Source organism: Haliaeetus albicilla, chromosome 12 (genome assembly GCF_947461875.1).
Source record: "Haliaeetus albicilla chromosome 12, bHalAlb1.1, whole genome shotgun sequence".
Taxonomy (NCBI): domain Eukaryota; kingdom Metazoa; phylum Chordata; class Aves; order Accipitriformes; family Accipitridae; genus Haliaeetus; species Haliaeetus albicilla.
In genome coordinates, this window is record NC_091494.1 from 21857670 (window position 1) to 21875779 (window position 18110).

The 18110-nt window shown below is 44.5% G+C and overlaps 1 protein-coding gene across 14 annotated transcripts in view; it reads left to right on the forward strand.

Moving 5' to 3' along the window:
• Positions 1-18110, forward strand: part of CHD2 (chromodomain helicase DNA binding protein 2) — a 91397-nt gene that overhangs the window by 50368 nt on the left and 22919 nt on the right. For 10 of the 14 annotated variants that reach the window (XM_069798489.1, XM_069798490.1, XM_069798488.1 and 7 more), the window contains 13 exons: positions 1439-1525; positions 7868-7929; positions 9291-9413; positions 9743-9892; positions 11407-11540; positions 12191-12416; positions 13148-13248; positions 13922-13966; positions 14126-14301; positions 14975-15099; positions 15734-15950; positions 16592-16681; positions 17610-17800. In XM_069798489.1, coding sequence (XP_069654590.1) covers positions 1439-1525; positions 7868-7929; positions 9291-9413; positions 9743-9892; positions 11407-11540; positions 12191-12416; positions 13148-13248; positions 13922-13966; positions 14126-14301; positions 14975-15099; positions 15734-15950; positions 16592-16681; positions 17610-17800 — 1727 coding nt within the window. Of the gene's footprint in view, positions 1-1438; positions 1526-2561; positions 2684-7867; positions 7934-9290; positions 9414-9742; positions 9893-11406; positions 11541-12190; positions 12417-13147; positions 13249-13921; positions 13967-14125; positions 14302-14974; positions 15100-15733; positions 15951-16591; positions 16682-17609; positions 17801-18110 lie in introns of those variants that run through there. The other 4 variants (XM_069798498.1, XM_069798499.1, XM_009927142.2 and 1 more) reach the window with 3 other exon arrangements.

Here is an 18110-nt window from a genome sequence, read left to right on the forward strand (position 1 = left end):
TCCTTAATTTCTCTGTTAATGGGTGTTTTCCTTAGCTAGGTCTAACCTAGGCGTGTTGATACCTGTTCCCCTTGTATAACCAATGCAATTAATTATTATATTATTGTTTATTTTGTATTTCTGTCTAGATACACCCATGAAGGTGAGGTTAATTTGCATTAGGTGCTATACAGATTTGTCATGGGAATTGATCATCCAAAAACTGTGCCATTTAAAAGATGAAAAGACAAGTTCTTCAAACAGTTCAGGGAGTATTTTGAGTTTTTCTTTCATGTGAATTTATCTCTCTGTACCTGCATGCCCAACAGATATACACCTTCGCAATCTGTCCATTGCAGTGTTATCCCATTACTCTTTTAACAGTAGCAGAAAACTTGCCAGGCTGCAGCCTTGTATTCATCATGCTCTCAATTCCAAGTTGCTGCTGCATCTCGCAGTGTATTTTGATTTCCTTTTCCTGCCAGTGGCTTGCAGAGACATTTGAGGGCTGGAGGGAAAGAGAAGCAGAAGAAGAATGAATAGGTTTAGAAAACTGTGAGAGGATAAGCTTTGCTGAGAGAGAGAGGGATTGTTGATGTAGGTGTTTGAGAGGCATGTTGGTGGTTTGTATCTGCCCTGTAAGTCTTTTGGTGTCCTGTGTCACCAACACAACTCTGCATTCATATCCCTTAGGGCATCAGTTCTTCTTTCCCCCTTCTCCTCCTGTCCATCCAGCAAGAACAAATGCATGCTGTTATACACAGTGTATTAAGCTGTTTAGGGCCTGGTTACAGCAAATAGAGCACAACCATTCCCAGTAGTCAGCTCTGCACATCCACATGTCCCACACTGCCAAACCGCATTCGCATCAGTGCATTCAGGAGAAGAACCAGCAGCACCACCCCCTTGCCTTGCCAAAGGACAGGGTGCCCTGGTCCATTTGCCACCCACGCTGGGCCACAGAATTAACTTTTGAAGTTGCTGCTGCTGATGTCTCGTCACTGGGCTCGTCAGGCAGCTGGTGGGATTTTCCCTACAGAAAGGAATTGTGGTAGAAGCTGTTAGTGACAGTGAATTGTCCTTTTGAGTTGGTGGGTCCATTCATTCCACATGCAAGGTGTTGCCTCCTTATCTTCAGCACCATTGCTTGCAGGGGGGCTGGCTATCTCAACACTCTGTGCTTCAGCCTGAATGAGCTGGAGAGTAATTCATACCCTGGTGGAAAGATGGACCACTGTATAGATAATGCTGAGATAAAACATGTTGCTTTAGAGTGCTACCAAATACCCCCAAATAATCATAATCCTTTTCAGCCAGTTTTTTAAAGTGTCCATCTACTGGTTGCTGATTCCTTAATGGTTTTATGTCGATTTTTTTAAAAACATTCACCATCGAACTTCTAAAATGTCAGAAATAATTGGGGTGAAGCAGGCCTTCTGATGGTCTGTTTATTTTGCAGATGTGGGAAGAATATCCTGATGTTTATGGGGTTAGGAGGTCAAACCGAAGCAGACAAGAACCGTCGCGATTTAATATAAAAGATGAGGTAAGGAAAAAAAAAAAAGAATGAGGGATTACTGAACATATAATAAAACCAGCCAAACCCAAAAAGCAAAGGCAGGTCTCATCTGCATTGCCTTGCAAACACCGAGTCCTAGCTTGGTGCATGGATGTTGGAGCTCACAGTTAAGGTCCCAGTCCTGCAGTTGGATCCACTTGGCTTGTGACCTCTGGAGTCAGCGGGACACTGCGTGGGCTGAGGTCTGCATGCACTGATCTGATTGCTGGAATGGGGTGTAATGCAAGTCATGCTCTGCTGTAGAAACATCCTGGAGAGAATGAGTCCGTGTAAAAAAAAAAAATCAAAACCAAACACAACACAATCCAGCCAGGAATAAAGGAAACTTCCCAGAAACAACTCATAACAACAAAACAGTCATTGTTGCCCATCCTGGAATGGATCACGCTGAGAAATGCATTTGTGTGTGTTCAGCTTTATGAACTATCACTTTTCTTTGGTTGAATATTGGGGAGTCTTTTATGTTTCAGTTGGAGGTGACAGTGGTCTGAGCCTGGCAGACAAACCTTCTAATTGTTCCTTTTTCAGAACATTGTTTTTTTTTCTGAAGATGTAGGAGTTAGCTGCTGCCTTCATTTGCATCTAACAGGCTTTCTGCATAGAGTTTTTCATCTGCAGGTCTTCAGGAAGGTTGAGTAGCTGTAGCAGAGGGGGAAGAAAACCAGGGAGAGGCTTAGAACTAGGTACAAAAATAGGCAGTTAGGACTCTGAAGATAAGCAGCCAGATTTTCAGCAGAGTGGGAGCCCAGTGGTGCTTTCTGATGGTCAGGCTATTTGTGCTTCGCCACTGAAATGCGTGTTTTGGTGCTTGAGGGGTCCAAGTCATGTGGCAAACGCAGGTCTCTGGCTCCCTGTTCTGGTGCGTTATTGTTGAGCCTTGCGGCACCCCCAGTGCCACCATCTGCCCCCCCCCGAGACTCCTATGCTGGGTGTCCCGCATAGCAGCAGGTTAGGAAGGGGCTTGGGGCATATGATTGATTTAGCTTTTGTTTTCCTTTTCAAGTTCGGCAAACCCCAGGCTCGCTGGCCGCCTCTCTGTGCGATGCCCCGGCATGCACTGTGCTGGCGATGTCACACCCACCACAGACCTCCGCTGCAGACCCGAGTGCCCTGTTAGGGGCTCAGGTAAGTCCCATCTTTTTTTGTTTTACAATATTACGTGGTTTTGCAAATGTTGTTTTCTTTTTCGATATCTTTATTTCCTACTACTTAAGGTACGATAAAGTTTAAAAAAAAAAAAAATCCGAGATGTAAAAACTTTGCTATACCACAAAATATTGTAAAAAACAAAAAAAAAAAGTCGTCCAAATGACCCCACTGCCACCTTCGTGAAACGGAAAGCCAAAATTAACAAAATTGGACCACCCCCTTACCCTCTCTCTCCCCCAAAGCCACACTGACTGGTCCCTGTAGGGCAACTCCCATCTGCAGCAGAGTCTGATGGAGGGTGTGACGTGTCAGGAGCACAGTGCTGGGGCCTCGCAAAGAGCAGGAGGAGATGGAAAGTCTTGCTTTTGGAAGACCTAAATGCCAGCAGGGAGGAAATAGCATAGCTCGAGCCTGCATGGTGCTGAGCACTCCTTGCTGCTGCTGCAGCTGGCAGAAACCCAAGGCGTTTGACACCTCTTAAGATTGCTTTTTACCTTTACAGGGTTAATCCTGTCGCCAGTGACCTGCTCTTGTGGCTTGCTGCTTGGGACTTCCAGCACAGTGTCTAGGAGCTTTTAATTGCCTCCTTCCCTAACGCTTCTCTGCAGTATTAGCAAACAGCATTACCCAGGCAGCGTGGCAGGCTCAGAGCGCAGAACAAGAATCAGACATCACACCTCCCCGCGTGCTGCCCCGTGACTCACCCTGGTCAGGGGAGATGGCGCGTAGGTAGAGGTCGTTCAGTTTTTGGGGCACTGTTCAATCACTAGTCTGTCCTCTGAGACCAGCAGTTTGGGTAGGGTTATTTCTGTGTTAGAAATGATTGCCTTGTTATTTCTGTGTTAGAAATGATTGCCTTCTGGGAACTGCCCAGAGGCCACCGGGCATGTTGTGTAAGTCTCTGAGCTGCAATCGGAGAGGGTGATAACTTGCGATCGATACTGAGGTGTGGGCTGAAAGATCAGGAAGCGAAAGTGCAGTTTTGTGTAGGGGTACAGAGCTGCTCAGAGGACTAGAGCTGTCTCCAGGAATGAGAGCACATGTGAATTTTTTAGTAAAAACAGTACTTGCCCATGTGTTTTCTTTGCAGTTAATAAATCAGCTTCAGGTTTCAGCCAGGGGATGTGAGACATGCAGAGCCAGGTGCCTTTCAGAGTATTCTGGGGCAGCTGAGAAATAAATGTACCCAAAACAGACACAGTCTTTTTACTATAAAAAGGATGGTTTCAGATTGGAGTTAGTAATAACTGGCATGGTGCATCTTTTCTGTGAGAGACCACAAGTCACACACCAGAGGTGTTCCCAAAATACAGTTGGTTTTATTATTGAAAAAAAATTCTGCTCATTTGCATTTTGACCAATGCTCTGCCTCATGTATTCTCTGGAAGTTCAAACACTACCAATATCACTGGGAAAAAGAAGTTCAGAAGGCATAAGAAAACTAACCTGGCAAGCTGAGATTCTCCAGCTTTTCTGGAGCACTAGAGCTTGGCCTCTGTTAAGCCTGAAATGAGCAAATCCTCACTTGACTTTAGTCTGAAATGTTTCTTTCAGCCTGTTTAAGCAAGTCTTCATCTCTCCTAGTAGGCAGCGTGAGCTCAAGAGGCTCACCTGGACCATGCCAGTGGCCTTGAGTTTCCATTTCTTCTGCCCTGGGCTAGCAGTGAGGACACTCATGGACAATCTGTAGGACCAGAACTTCAAAGCTGCTGCTGTGTTGCTCTGCTTGGTGCTATCTATGCATGCAGCATCATTATGTTTTGTACAGTGTTGCTCCACAGCAAAATATAGCATAATTAATGTAGTAAAAGTGTGTGCACTTTATGTGTTGGGAGAGAGAAAGAATAAATTAGATGGGAGGATTCAATGAAGCATGGAGAGGGAAGGCTGATCCCTTCAGCTGGAGGTGGGGAAAGCAAACTGTAAGACTCCTGTTCCTATTCCAGTTGGAAGTAGTGGTGGAGGAATAAGTTGAGCATGTTTGTAGTGTTTGGTAGGGAAAGGGTGAACTAGGGAAGGCAAGTTATCTTTCCCCTTGGCCACAGCAGCAGCACCCCAGAGGGGCAGCCTGAGCCCAGCACAGTTTTGCCAGTGCTGGTACTCAGGCTCTGAGAGTGAGCAATGTGCCGCCAGCTGGGCTGACAAAAGCCCTGGTGGGGACTGGAGACTGATTTTGTCAGCTTAGCTTGTGTCATTCAGGGAGGTGACGTTATTAAAATTCCAAGTTGCATGTGATTTCCTAACTTGTCTGCATCCTGATGGTGGATGGCAGGCTGGAGTGCAGACAGGACCTCAGGTACGTGCTCTGGACCTGGCGTGCTCCCAGCTCTCTGGTTATCATCTGCACTTCCTTAACCGAGGAATTTACCACCAGTCAGAGCCTGTAGGTTGCTGTTGATACAAGCACAAGCTCTGTTTGTGCTGCAGAGTCCAGGGCAGAGGTGCAAATCTCACCCTTGGGCTGATTTGAACAAGTCAGCTTAGAGTTTTGCAGCTGGGTCCTGAAATGTGGATTTAAGTGGAATTAAGAGGTTGCTAAAATGTGCTTATGCTTTAAAAAAAAAAAAAATTATTATTTCTGTATAAAATGGTAGAAAGCTGGACCCTGGCACCGCAGGGTCAGAATGCCAGGAGGAGTTGGTGAGAAGGAGACGCGGGTCAGTGGTAAGCAAGGGAGCAGGGAGGAGAGGCTGAGTCACTGGTGGCTGCACGGGGCTGCAGGCACGGAGCTTCCAGGCACTCGGGCAGGGAGGATGTGGGAGCGCAAGGCAGGCAGATGACTCAGGCTGGGGACTGGCTGCGTCAGAGGAGATAGAGCTGGGCTTGACACAAATCCAAAAAAGACAATGGTGTCTTTGAAAAACGTAACTGAAAGTGCCTGAATTGCAGTCACAAGTTAAATTTTTCAAGGCAGGAAGAGGTGAGGAAAAGACGAGTTGTTAAGAGATGAGCATCAGCTTTGTAGAGACAGTGACAGAGCAGGGGGAGAGTAGAGGCGTTAGGAAAATGGACACTAGAAACTTGGAAAATGAGATTTTGGCAAAGAAGTGGAGTTAGTTTCAAAGAGCCAAGGGTTGTATTTGGTTTTCTCCAAATCTGATCTTCTCTGACGCAGAGCAGAATTAAAATCCACCTCTCTTTACTTGTGGTTTGCCAAAAGACAGCAAAAAATAAATCTGCATTGAGGGAAAGCTCTCAAAAACCATGCCAAAATTGGAATGGCAAAGCATCATGCTTCAGAAGGGGGATAAGAGATTAAAAGAGAAAAAGAAAATTGAGGACTTCTAAACTCTGCTTGTTGAAACTGAAATCTGTGGAATGCTTGGCTTATCTTGCAAGGGTAGGTAGGGCTCTCCATGGTGTTTGCCAGTCACTTGCTTCCTGGATGCTTGGTAAATAAGACAGGAATTTCAGGCAGGGCTGTGAAACACGTGGATGAACACGCATTTGTAGTAAGATATGGTGCAAATGGTGTTATTGTGTCACATGTAAATCTGACACCAAACCACAGTGAAATTCAGCAAAGCTCTTGGTCTAACATGGCATCCAGTATTTCAGTTTATTTTAATGGAAACACTGATGCAAGCGAGAGGGAAATTTCTGTTGGTGGAAGGGAAGCTGGAAAATGGAAATAAAGGATGCAGAAAGCAAGCAGAGGGGTGGGCCATGGCTCTCCAGAGCCTCGAGTTTTTCATGTTGCAGCTCACACCATTTCACAAAATCCTGGTGTGAACAGCGCTCGGTTGCAAGCTTTGCTAGCTGTACCAGGAGGGTGGTGGGCGTACCAGGAGGTGCAAACTGAGGTACCCGTGGTCATGGACAGACATTACCTAGAGCTAAAGCTGAATACTGCAGCAAAACCAGTATGAAGCGGAAGATTTTCAACAAGTGTGTAAAGCAAGCAGTCTTGTAGACTGCTTCTATAATTTTAATGCTCCTTTAGAAATCTCGCATTGGTTTCTTTAGTTTTCTCCCTGCCAATTTCAAGTGTATAAGGCAAAGTCACCTCTGGGTTGAAGGGTGTTATTTGTGTGGTAATCTGTTTTTATGGTTGACTAGTTTTTACGAAAATGGGGTTGTATACAACCCGCCTAAAGATTATTCTTTTTTTAGCTATCTTGGTCTATGGGAGTTAATGACACCCACACTTAAAATAGTACATCAAGTAGGTAGAATATCTCTAGATATATTTAGCCAGAGAGACTTCACTGGTGGAGGCTGGAGGATTAGGAGAGGGGAAAGCAGCAGAGCATGGCTCTGCCCCAGTCAGGTCCTCAGTGACTCAGGAAAGCAAGGACACTTGTGATGAGAATATTGTCTTTTTATTAGAATTTCCTTCCTTATAGGAGTTTCTCTAATGAAGGCAGAGATCATAATGCATTTGTGTGGCTGCGAAAGTTTCTGCAATCACAGAAACTAAGCCTGAACGCCACCAAATATTGCAGGATTCCTGCCAAAATGGCAAGTATGGGCACTTGTGAAACTACATTCAGCCACTGCACTTTTCAGTTAAAAGCTTTGTAAAACAGCTGAGCCTTAGCACTGTGGCAGGCCCTGAAAGTGCTGTCCAGAAAACACAAAGTCATGCTGCTGCCTGATTCTCGAGCGTCAGGTGGGAGCAATGCTCACCTTGCAACATCGGCAGAGGTGGCAGCAGCTGAGCCGCCCTCCCTGTCTCTCTCTGGGGTATGTTTTGCCTCTAGTGCAAGGCTTGGTGAGTTAAATTCACCCCATGGTTTTGTAATCCATGGGGTATTGCACACATTGCAGGTCTGCCTTGCCACTGTTGAGATGGCATCTGCCAGGTATTGGAGGTTGATGCTGAGGGGGAGGTGGGTTGCAGCCTTGTGCATCCCAAGCTCAGGAACTCCAAGACAGATGTTGTAGTAAAGCTGTCCAGCGTTTTTGCAGAGTTACCTTCTTCGTGCTGAGAGCACAGCGGCATTAACCCTGCAGCCGAGGCGGCACAGAGGGAAGGGTACTGGGGAACTGGCTGCTCTTTTGCAGCCCCGTCGCACCAAAGCATCCTTCCAGCGCTGCAGTGAAAGACCAGTCGGGCTGTGTCCGAGCTCAGACCGCGTGCATGCGTTTCAGTTGCGTCCTTGAGGAGACAGTTCAGAGTGAAGCCTACAACCTGATTTTCTTTCTTTTCAATTAAAGGCAAGTAGTGAATCTGAAAATGAGAGCCCAAAAAGAAGAGGCCAGAAGCAAATGAAAAAAACGTAAGTTTCTAGGGAAAGGGTTCTGAATGGTGGTACTTTGTTTTGTTTTATTTTTCAGAATAGTGGTGTTGGATTGTTTGAGAGGTGTTGTCAACAAGACAGTGAGCTTGTAAAATAAATTAATGAATATTTCCAGTAATAATACTTTGGATGACTGAAATTGAAATATGAATATGGATCTACAGATGGATGCAATTTCCCAACTTTTCTTTTGTTTACATTTTCCCACTTTGCCTGTGATGGAACCAGAACAAGTCAGGTTCACTTTCTGTTGTCAGTCTTTTAGTTACTTATTCTCCTTCAGAGATACTTAAAATAGTTTAATCCCTTCTCCTCCCACCTTTTTGATTAACAGAGATTAAAATGCCAAACTTATCCTCTTTTATCTTTTATAACCCTCTGCTAAAACAAAAGAACTTCCATAAAGGATATTTTGGATGTCTGATCACTGTAACTGAGTTCACTTATGGTCATATTTTACTGCCTTTTTCCATCTAATAAGTACTTTTTAGTTTTTCAAAACACTAAGGTGAACTGAAGGGAACTACAAGCTGCCTGCTGGAGAAAACTTAAACACAGCCACATGATCCTGCTCCCTTTCTCCTGTTTCTTGTCTTTTAATTTTTCATTTAGTTGTACACATCAGTGCAGGAGGGAAGGTAATAAAGTGCAGGGAGGACTGTGGTAGTATGGACCTTTCTCTCCTGGGCAAGGGGAATAATCCCTGTGGACTCTCCACATCCACTTGGAGAGAAGAGGGATTCCTTCAAAGGGTATTTCGGAGCTGCAGCTTTGCTCTGAATTGCCGGCAGAGAACATGCTTCCTTCTACTAATGGTATGGTGTGATTTGGCTTCATGCTTGGAAACTTTAATTGCCTGAATTTAGATGGCAGGAGACTTCTTGCTCTGTTTTCCAGGCTAGAAGGAGATCATGTAACAGTGCACATTGTGGCTCATACTCCCTAAGTGAAAGTGAGCACTTCTCAAGATTTTTCCAGCTCATTTCAGAAATGCAGAAGTGGAAAAGAAAAATAAATAAATTGAAGCACTTGCCCACTGAGTTGTAAGAAGTACAGCTCTGCCACAAGCACTGTTGTAGTATGTGTTAAGAGCCACTCTCACTCAAGATATACTGCCGCTACATGAACTAAAACCCATGTGACTGAGGCTTCTTCCTAAAAGCAGAGAATCACACCACAAAATTCCCCATGCATTGCACTGAACAACTAAGAGTGCAGTTTTGAGTTTTTTCTCGTAATTATGGCCTGCTAGTATTAACCTAGATGGCTTGGATATCTGCTTAGCCAAGTATTTGTGTTGAAATATGATTGCCATTCATGACCTACATTTCTGACCATAGAAGTAAATGGAAAAGAGAGGTCTCTGGTGAAGAAGAGGATGAAGATGGAGGGGAGCAAGGCACCAGTGGAGAGAGTGAGCCTGAACCGAAGAAAGTTAAAGCAAGAAGACCTGCCCAAAGGAGGTAAGGAGTGGTTGGTTTAATCTATCTGTTTTTCTACATATGTCTTTTCTGCCTGTGCTGGGTGGAGAGGTAATCTCTATTTGTCGCTGAAGAATGGGGTTTTTTTCTGCAATATTACCCTTGTTTACAACCTAGTAAACCTAGGACCTAGTTACTCTCTGGTCTACCCATTTCATGCTCCAGTGAGTGATGCAGTGGTTTCCATGGTAGTTGGAGTAGACTAAATCCCTAGGAGTCTAATATTTGAGATTCATGCTTTCTTAAAGACTTACTAAAAGGGATGATTATGTAAAACATGTTGTATTTATGTTTATTAATTCTTATTTTAGAACAGTGGCCAAAACTAGTGTTAAAAAGCCTCACAAAACCCAGCGTGGGAAGAAGAGAAAGAAACCAGACTCATCTGAAGATGATGATGATGATGAAGATGATGAGACTCCCAAGAGACAAACTCGACGAAGAGCAGCCAAAAATGTCAGGTATCAAGAAGTATGGGGTTGATGATGAGAGCTGGCTGGCTGGGGAAGAGGGGGCACCCCAAATTCCCTGCCCTAGGCACTGACTCCCTGTGTGATCCTGCAGAGAGACTCTCCTCTGCCCTGCAGATTTCTGTTGGCTGAGATGTAGTTCTTTTGACAGGTTCATGCTGCGAACATCTGATTTCTCTTTACCTTGTTTTGCCATCTCTAAAGGAGGGAATATTTACCAGTCCCGCTTAGAGAAACGTGAGGAGGTTTGCATAATGTTTCTAAAGTACTCTCAGATGAGATTAAGAATTACAAATAATAGATTAAAGTGAGTAAAATGAGCTGTGCTAGATTGGACCAGTTGTCTGAAAGTGGCTGATAGGTGTCATGGTTTAACCCCAGCCAGCAACTAAGCACCACGCAGCCGCTCACTCACTGCCCACCCCCGCAGTGGGATGGGGGAGAAAATTGGGAAAAGAAGTAAAACTCGTGGGTTGAGATAAGAACAGTTTAATAGAACAGAAAAGAAGAAACTAATAATGGTAATGATAACACTAACAAAATGACAACAGCAATAATAAAAGGATTGGAATGTACAAATTATGCGCAGTGCAATTGCTCACCACCTGCCAGTTGACACCCAGTTAGTCCCTGAGTGGCGATCCCCCACCCCCACTTCCCCCAGTTTATACACTAGATGTGACGTCCCACGGTATGGAATACCGTGTTGGCCAGTTTGGGTCAGCTGCCCTGGCTGTGTCCTGTGCCACCTTCTTGTGCCCCTCCAGCTTTCTTGCTGGCTGGGCATGAGAAGCTGAAAAATCCTTGACTTTAGACTAAACACTACTTAGCAACAACTGAAAACATCAGTGTTACCAACATTGTTCTCATACTGAACTCAAAACACAGCACTGTACCAGCTACTAGGAAGACAATTAACTCTATCCCAGCTGAAACCAGGACATAGGTAATGCCTTGGGACAGAGCATTGAGACATAGTGGAGGTAAAGCATTATCCATTCCCCAATATACCTTCTCACGTTTTGGCAGTCCTAGTAAGGGACTCACAAAGAGCCACCTAAGACTATTTTTTGGTGGTTAAATGTTCATCAAAGATGAGAAGTGTAGTTCCTAGGGCAGTGTAGGCACCCATGCAGCCTTTCGATGCTCTGCAACCTCCATTGTTAAACATAAAATAATCTTTCACTGGATAGAGGAGACTTTCTGTATTGGTGGTCTTGCTTCTGCTGCAGGGATTGTTCCACCTCCTCATGAAGCATCTGGTGTTGGCCATGGTCAGAAAAAGTATATGGACAAGATGGAGTATTAATCTGATAAAGTGTAGATATCTGAGTGTATCAGGGAAAAGTACTGACTGGCTAGCTTAAGAAATGCATGTGGTGAACATGCACTGAACCCCAGGATAAATGCTGGAGAAGGCTTGCTCCAGTCCATGCCATTCTGTGTGTTTCTGGACTGGGAAGAGTCAAGGGCTTTTTTATCAGTTTGGTTTTGATCTTGTTCAGTTACAAAGAAGATGATGATTTTGAGACGGATTCTGATGACCTGATAGAGATGACTGGGGAAGGAGCTGATGAACAACAAGACAACAGTGAAACTATTGAGAAAGTCTTGGACATCAGGCTTGGAAAAAAAGGAGGTGCGTAGCTCTGGAAAAAGCCTTTATTTCTGATGTCAATCATGTGCACTCACAGTTTCTCTTGAGCTGGTGCAATGCTTTTGCAGCTTCAAAGTGGGGGCAAGGGTTGTTTCAGTGCTCTTCACCCTTTCCTCTATGCCTCTTATTTATGTCTTCTAGCAGCTTTTGTAAAATCTAGTATTGAAAAACCTAAAATGTCAAGTTTATGTGCTTGGCAGCTTTCATTTAGTGTGCACGCATTTTAAAGACAGTCATTGTTCTGTAATTCTTGCTTTTCTCCTCTTTGAAATATAAAATAGATCTTCCAGTAGGGTCAGTTTTCATAGCTCCATTGACAAAGCCATAATGAAAATAAAGCCACTGTTTTGTTCTCATAGCCTTACAAAAGTGTTTTTGTAGAACTGAATGGTCTTGAACATTTTCAAGAGACCTTTGAATTATACTTAAAGAAAAAGCATTTATGATAGATTTAAAAAGATTCTGTTGTATGGAAAACTTTTGTGTGCCTGTCTTACTGGGTTGCAGAATCTGTAGGATATTCTTTGTGCTGTCACAAAAGATGTATTAGAAAAATAACTTTCTGCTCTAATGCAGTTCGTGTCCAGTGCTTGATAACAAAGGTACCGACTGCAGCCTGATTTCTTTTGCAGCCACTGGTGCTTCCACCACAGTGTATGCAACTGAAGCCAATGGCAACCCAAGCGCTGGCTTTGATCCTGAAAAGGATGAGGGAGAAGTTCAGTACCTGATCAAATGGAAAGGCTGGTCATACATCCATAGCACATGGGAGAGTGAAGAGTCCCTGCAGCAGCAGAAAGTGAAGGGCCTGAAAAAGCTAGAAAACTTCAAGAAAAAAGAGGAGGAGATCAAGCAATGGTATGCTTTACTTCAAGCAGTGATTTGGCCTTGGGCAGATCTTTTTTATCCAGAGGTTTGCAGAGTCATGACTGAAAACATTTGATTTCTTCTTGCAAAGCATGTTTCATCTAAAGTAATTGTTTTCGGTGCACAACACTCACGTCTCTCTTTGCCTACTGATGAACATCCCCCCTCACAGAGACGAGGTCTGTGGCTGTGGTGTTGAAAGAGAGAGGAAGAGGCATGAAATCCACAAAATTGCCACTTCCCAGGCTTAAGGATTGGACAACAAATAAGTGGTGCACAGATTCTCCTGGCCCAGGAGGTGGCATGAGGGCCTGCAGCCTTATTAACCCTTGTAAATTATGGACTTGTCTATATGCAAGTTTTTGCATCAGTTTATGTCTGACCTCCCCAGGAACTGTAAGGGGAGCTACGGTGTTTTTCCAAACTGATAAAGCTGGAGTAGCAGCTTCCGTCTCTGATTCTGGTTTTGAGACTGATTCTTGCAGCAGAATAAGGCGTCATTTAACAGGGAGACATTATGAACATCTCTGACATTTGCTTCTCAGTAATGATTTATGATTTAGGAAGCTTTAAGAAACATGTCCTATAAGGAGTAGCCTGCTTCAGTGACTTGTCTGAATGGCAGAACCATGTAGGAAAGTAGTATTTCTATATGTGGCCTCCATGAGCATTATGACAGAAGCATTCTAGTGTTTTTTTGTTTTGGATTTTTTTGCATCTAGGCTGGGCAAGGTATCACCTGAAGATGTAGAATATTTCAACTGCCAGCAAGAGCTAGCTTCAGAGCTGAACAAACAGTATCAAATAGTGGAGAGAGTAATTGGTAAGTGAACCCAACACTTTTGTAAAGGGGTAAAGTAAGATGTGGGAACTTCAGTCTCTTGCGACAGTAGAATGAATGCATGTCTCTTTCTTCTTCCCTGTCCTCCAGTATCTCTGGAGAAAAAAACTGGTGTTAAGTATATTTCAGTGTGTGAAATTCAGGGATATGAACAGTAGAAATCCAGGTTTACTGATTTTTATTTACAAGCAATACAAATCAATCACTCTCTTTGCCTGGAGTATGGGATCATACACTAGTTTGCAAGGGGATGTTGAAGTTGCTGCTGCTAAAGTTCTTTGACTTCAGCCCTTTGGATGCAAGGTGTTTGCATCCAAAGCAGCAGTACAGGCCTGGCTTTTGTGAGAACCACTTTCTGTGACGTGGTTGAGGATGTGGTTAGGCTGCAAGGCAGCTCAGGGGTTAGATTTTCATGATTACTTATTAAAAATAAAAACAGGACTTACTGAGCACTTCAGTAATATCACAGTCACATCAGTCAGAGATGCCAGCATCCAGTTGTTTTGGGAATTGGCTTGGGGAGCTGTTGAACCTGTTTCCATACCATTCCTATACAAACACATGGGGTGTGTGGCAGTGACAGCCGTCCTGCCCTGCTCCCTCTGCTGGCTGCCAGCACTCCAAACCCTTCCTTCCCTTCTCTCTCCAAACACAGCTGTGAAGACCAGCAAGTCTGCGACAGGGCATTCAGATTTCCCAGGTAAAGGAGCATTTTTTTTGGTCCCTCCAAACTTTTCCTTCTAGCCGAGACCTGTCTTGTGGTTGTACAGGTGGTTCAGACTGCCCCTGTGAACCATGCTTGTGGTTCAGCCACAGAACCACAGTTGCTGAGGTTTGGGCTTTTTTGCATATTTTGCAGCAAACAGTCGCAAAACATCCTCAAATGACCCAGAATACCTGTGTAAGTGGATGGGGCTGCCCTATGCCGAGTGCAGCTGGGAAGACGAGGCTCTGATAAGCAAGAAATTTCAGCACTGCATTGACAGCTTCAACAATCGTAACAACTCCAAAACGATTCCTACCCGGGACTGCAAGGTTTGCTTGCTTCTCTCCTGTTGCTGGGTTTCTCCAGGCTGGGTGATGACGCAAGCAGTGGGAACGTGAAGTTTTGTCATGATAAAAGTCAGAGAACATTTTCCCATCCTCCCACTGGTGTTTGAATGGTGGTTTGCTCTTCTTGTATTGTACTTCAGGCAGAGATGTGAACCCCCTTTTGGTTTCATTTACTCTGCACGTAGTGAGAACATTATGTCCCCCTGGGGAGTGGGAGGCTTAATTAATTCTTGCAAAGTGCTTCCTCCTCAGAAGAAGCTGCTGCCGAAATGCAAAGTTTTAATATCAGTTGGATGAAAAAACAGCACACCTGGGAAAAGAGAAAACCTGCAAGATGCTGATATAGTGGAGGAGAGGGACAGAGATAAAGGGAGAAAACCCAGAGGACAAAAAAGAAAGTGGAGCTTGTTCCATCTAGTGTGCATTATGTACAGCTTACTGCACTCTTGCAGGGACTCACAGCCGTGGTCATCAGAACCAGAGGACAGCAGGCAAAACATAATACTGTGGAGTGGTTTTCTGAACTGCAGACATAAGCGCTGGCTAGGAAAATGTGGATGGACTTTAACCAATGAACAGATATATATTCATTGCTGAATTTTCAATCTTCCTTTCTTCAGTGGGTTTACAGCAGTGTGCTTACCTTCTTTTGCAGGTGTTGAAGCAGAGACCGAGGTTTGTTGCCTTGAAGAAACAGCCTTCTTACATTGGTGGTGAGAACCTGGAGCTGCGAGATTACCAGCTGGAGGGCCTCAACTGGCTTGCTCACTCATGGTGCAAGTACGTACAGCTGCTTTGTGACGTTTGTTTTGTGTCTCCTGGGTTTTGTCCCAGTAGGATCTGGCCTTCTTGTTTTCAGGTGAGGTCTTCACCTGGCCCTCTTCTGCAGGTTGAAGGATTTCGAATGTTATCATGCCCAGCTGCATTGCAGACACCGCAAGCAGAAACCATCTAAAGCATGAGCCTAAGAAACCTTGTGCAAAAACAAAAATCATTTTCCCTGTCTGGGCCTGTTCATGTGCTGGACTTGGCTGTTGTGTGAGCCTACTATGTATCAGCCCTAATTTTCCATTGCCTTAACTGAAAAAAAGGTTTCTGGCTCAGCATGCTTACACACTCGTTGAAGTCTTTGAGAAATGTCCTTCTAAAATTAGGTCACCGACTCCCCTCTACCTTTGTCTTTGTCCTTGCTTGCCAGTTTGGAGTCATTATAGTCTGTTCATTTTTACAAGTTATTATGCCATGTACAGTCTGGATGTCCCTGGGATCCACTCAGAAGTGTTCAGATAAATGTTTTTGCACTGCCCCCTTTCTGCCCCTGTTGTGGATTGCTATTCATGCTGGTGCACAGTAAATTAGTAGTGGCAGAAACATGCACTCAGACAGGATTTGTGTTTGTTCTCTTCCTTTTCAGGAACAACAGTGTGATCCTGGCTGATGAAATGGGCCTGGGCAAGACAATTCAGACAATATCATTCCTGTCATACCTCTTCCATCAGCACCAGCTGTATGGCCCTTTCCTTGTTGTGGTGCCCTTGTCCACTCTCACCTCATGGCAGAGAGAGTTTGAAGTGTGGGCACCCGAGATAAATGTGGTGGTTTACATCGGAGACCTCATGAGCAGGAACATGGTGTGTAATCAGAAAGCAAAGGATGTGGGGTTGGGTAGAAACGCTGGGTGCAAAGCAGCAGCTTCTGTGTAACATGGGTGACACACATTCTGCTGGAGAGGCTGACGGATACTACTAGCAGTACTGCAGGCAGCTAAAGCTGGTGTAGCTGCGCTCTTGGGTATAATTCGCTGCTGCGGGGACTTTCCTACCTTATTCCCCCTCTTAGAGTGAGCACAGGAGTATTGGCCTCTCTCAGAGAGTCTGGAAACCACTACTGCGCTGGGCTGAAACATGCTGCAGTAAGGACTATAGCAGTGTAAAAGTGCTTGCCTCCTATGTTCTGAATTATTCGGATGACAAAGCACACAAATGTTGTGGGTCTAGTGGTGTCAATAATGAGGTGATGCATTCATTTGGCAGATGGGGGTAATGTCACAATAGCAAGTGGTTTGACCTTATTTTGTTACCTGCACAAGGGCAGTTGAACCATGTGTACACTAAAACAAGCTGCTCCTTGGGCGTGCTGAGCTCATCAAATGGCACCCTGAACAACAGGGTTTTGGATTTGGTTGGAGTCTCTGGCTATAGCTACACTAAAATAACAATTGTTAACTCTTTCGATAACATTGGTCAAAATTAACATTTGTCTCCGCTCACAGATACGTGAATATGAGTGGATCCACTCTCAGTCTAAAAGGTTGAAATTCAATGCACTTATTACAACATATGAGATCCTTCTCAAGGATAAGGTGAGTAACGGTCCAAGGATGTTTTTATTCAGACTTTCTCTCACATGCAAAGGGGGAAGCCAGCCCCCAACTAGTGGGTTTCACCTCGTTCCTCTGTGGTGATGGAGAACACACAGCTACTATTTGCTTTTGCTTGCCGGTAATTCAGAGGGAATGTGGGACACCTGTTATAGTGTCTTCACTCTTGTACTGCACAGCTGTGTTATTGTTTCTACTTGTAAGACACCAGGCAGGGCAGTAGCTGGATTTTACCTGGTTTTATTTAGGCTAGTTAAAAGGACAAAATGTTATACTGAACCACTGGCCACACTGTTAACAATATCTGGGTTTTTTCACTTAGGAGAAATCTGTCTGCTTAGGAAATGCTCATCAGCCCAGCCAGTGCATCACTGAGTCCTAGCAGAAAACAAAAAGCTTAATAGTAATGTGAAAAAACAAACAAAAAAATTAAATCAAAACTCTCGGGTTACCTTAACTTTATAGGCTTGTTTGTCTGCTCTCCTGCTGCTGCTCCAGTGGGGCTAGTGCTACAGCAGGGCCCCAGGGGCATGCAGAAAGGAAGGATTAGGGGTCTGGGGCAGGACTCTGCTTTCTGGGTAAAGCAAAGTTCGATTAAAATAGGTATACTTGCTGAAAGGCTATTCAGATATGGCAGGAGCACTATACAGTATGGCTAATTTTCACCTTTCCTTTCCAGGAAGGCAAAACTAGTGTAGGTATCTTGGTCCCAAGGTTATGTTAACAAGAAACTCTTGTGACCCCAACTCCGTTGGTGGTGGGTCCAGCAGGAGGGCTAGGGCAGGACATCCTGGAAAGCACACACTGCAGTGCTTTCTTGCCATGGAGAGGCAGGCATGTGCAAGGTAGTAGGGCTTGTCTGACCCATTGTCTCCTTGGGGCCTGTTTTTTTAATCTTCTTTTCCTCCAGGCTGTTTTGGGAAGTATTAACTGGGCCTTTCTAGGCGTGGATGAAGCCCATCGGTTGAAAAATGATGACTCTCTGCTGTACAAAACGTTGATTGATTTCAAGTCCAACCACAGGCTGCTGATCACTGGCACCCCACTTCAAAATTCACTCAAAGAGCTCTGGTCTCTGCTGCATTTCATCATGCCGGAGAAGTAAGTCTCCTTTTGGTCCTTCAAAAAACAACTCTGTGTCCATTCTTGTCTGTTAAATAGACTTGAGGGAGTGCAGAATGGCAGAAATTCCTGAATTAAACTCAGTGGAGTTAGAGCAATGAAAGGGGAACAAACATTGGTGGGGAAAATCAGAGGTTAAATGACTAACACATGGCATATTTCTGGCAGCAAATTGAATGGGGAAACCTAATACACGCCTTTCAAATCTGTGTGCTGTCTTAGCGCCACCTCTAAAAAGCTAAAACTTGTTTTAAGCAGTCATCTCGACCATTTCTGAGGTTTCCAGTAC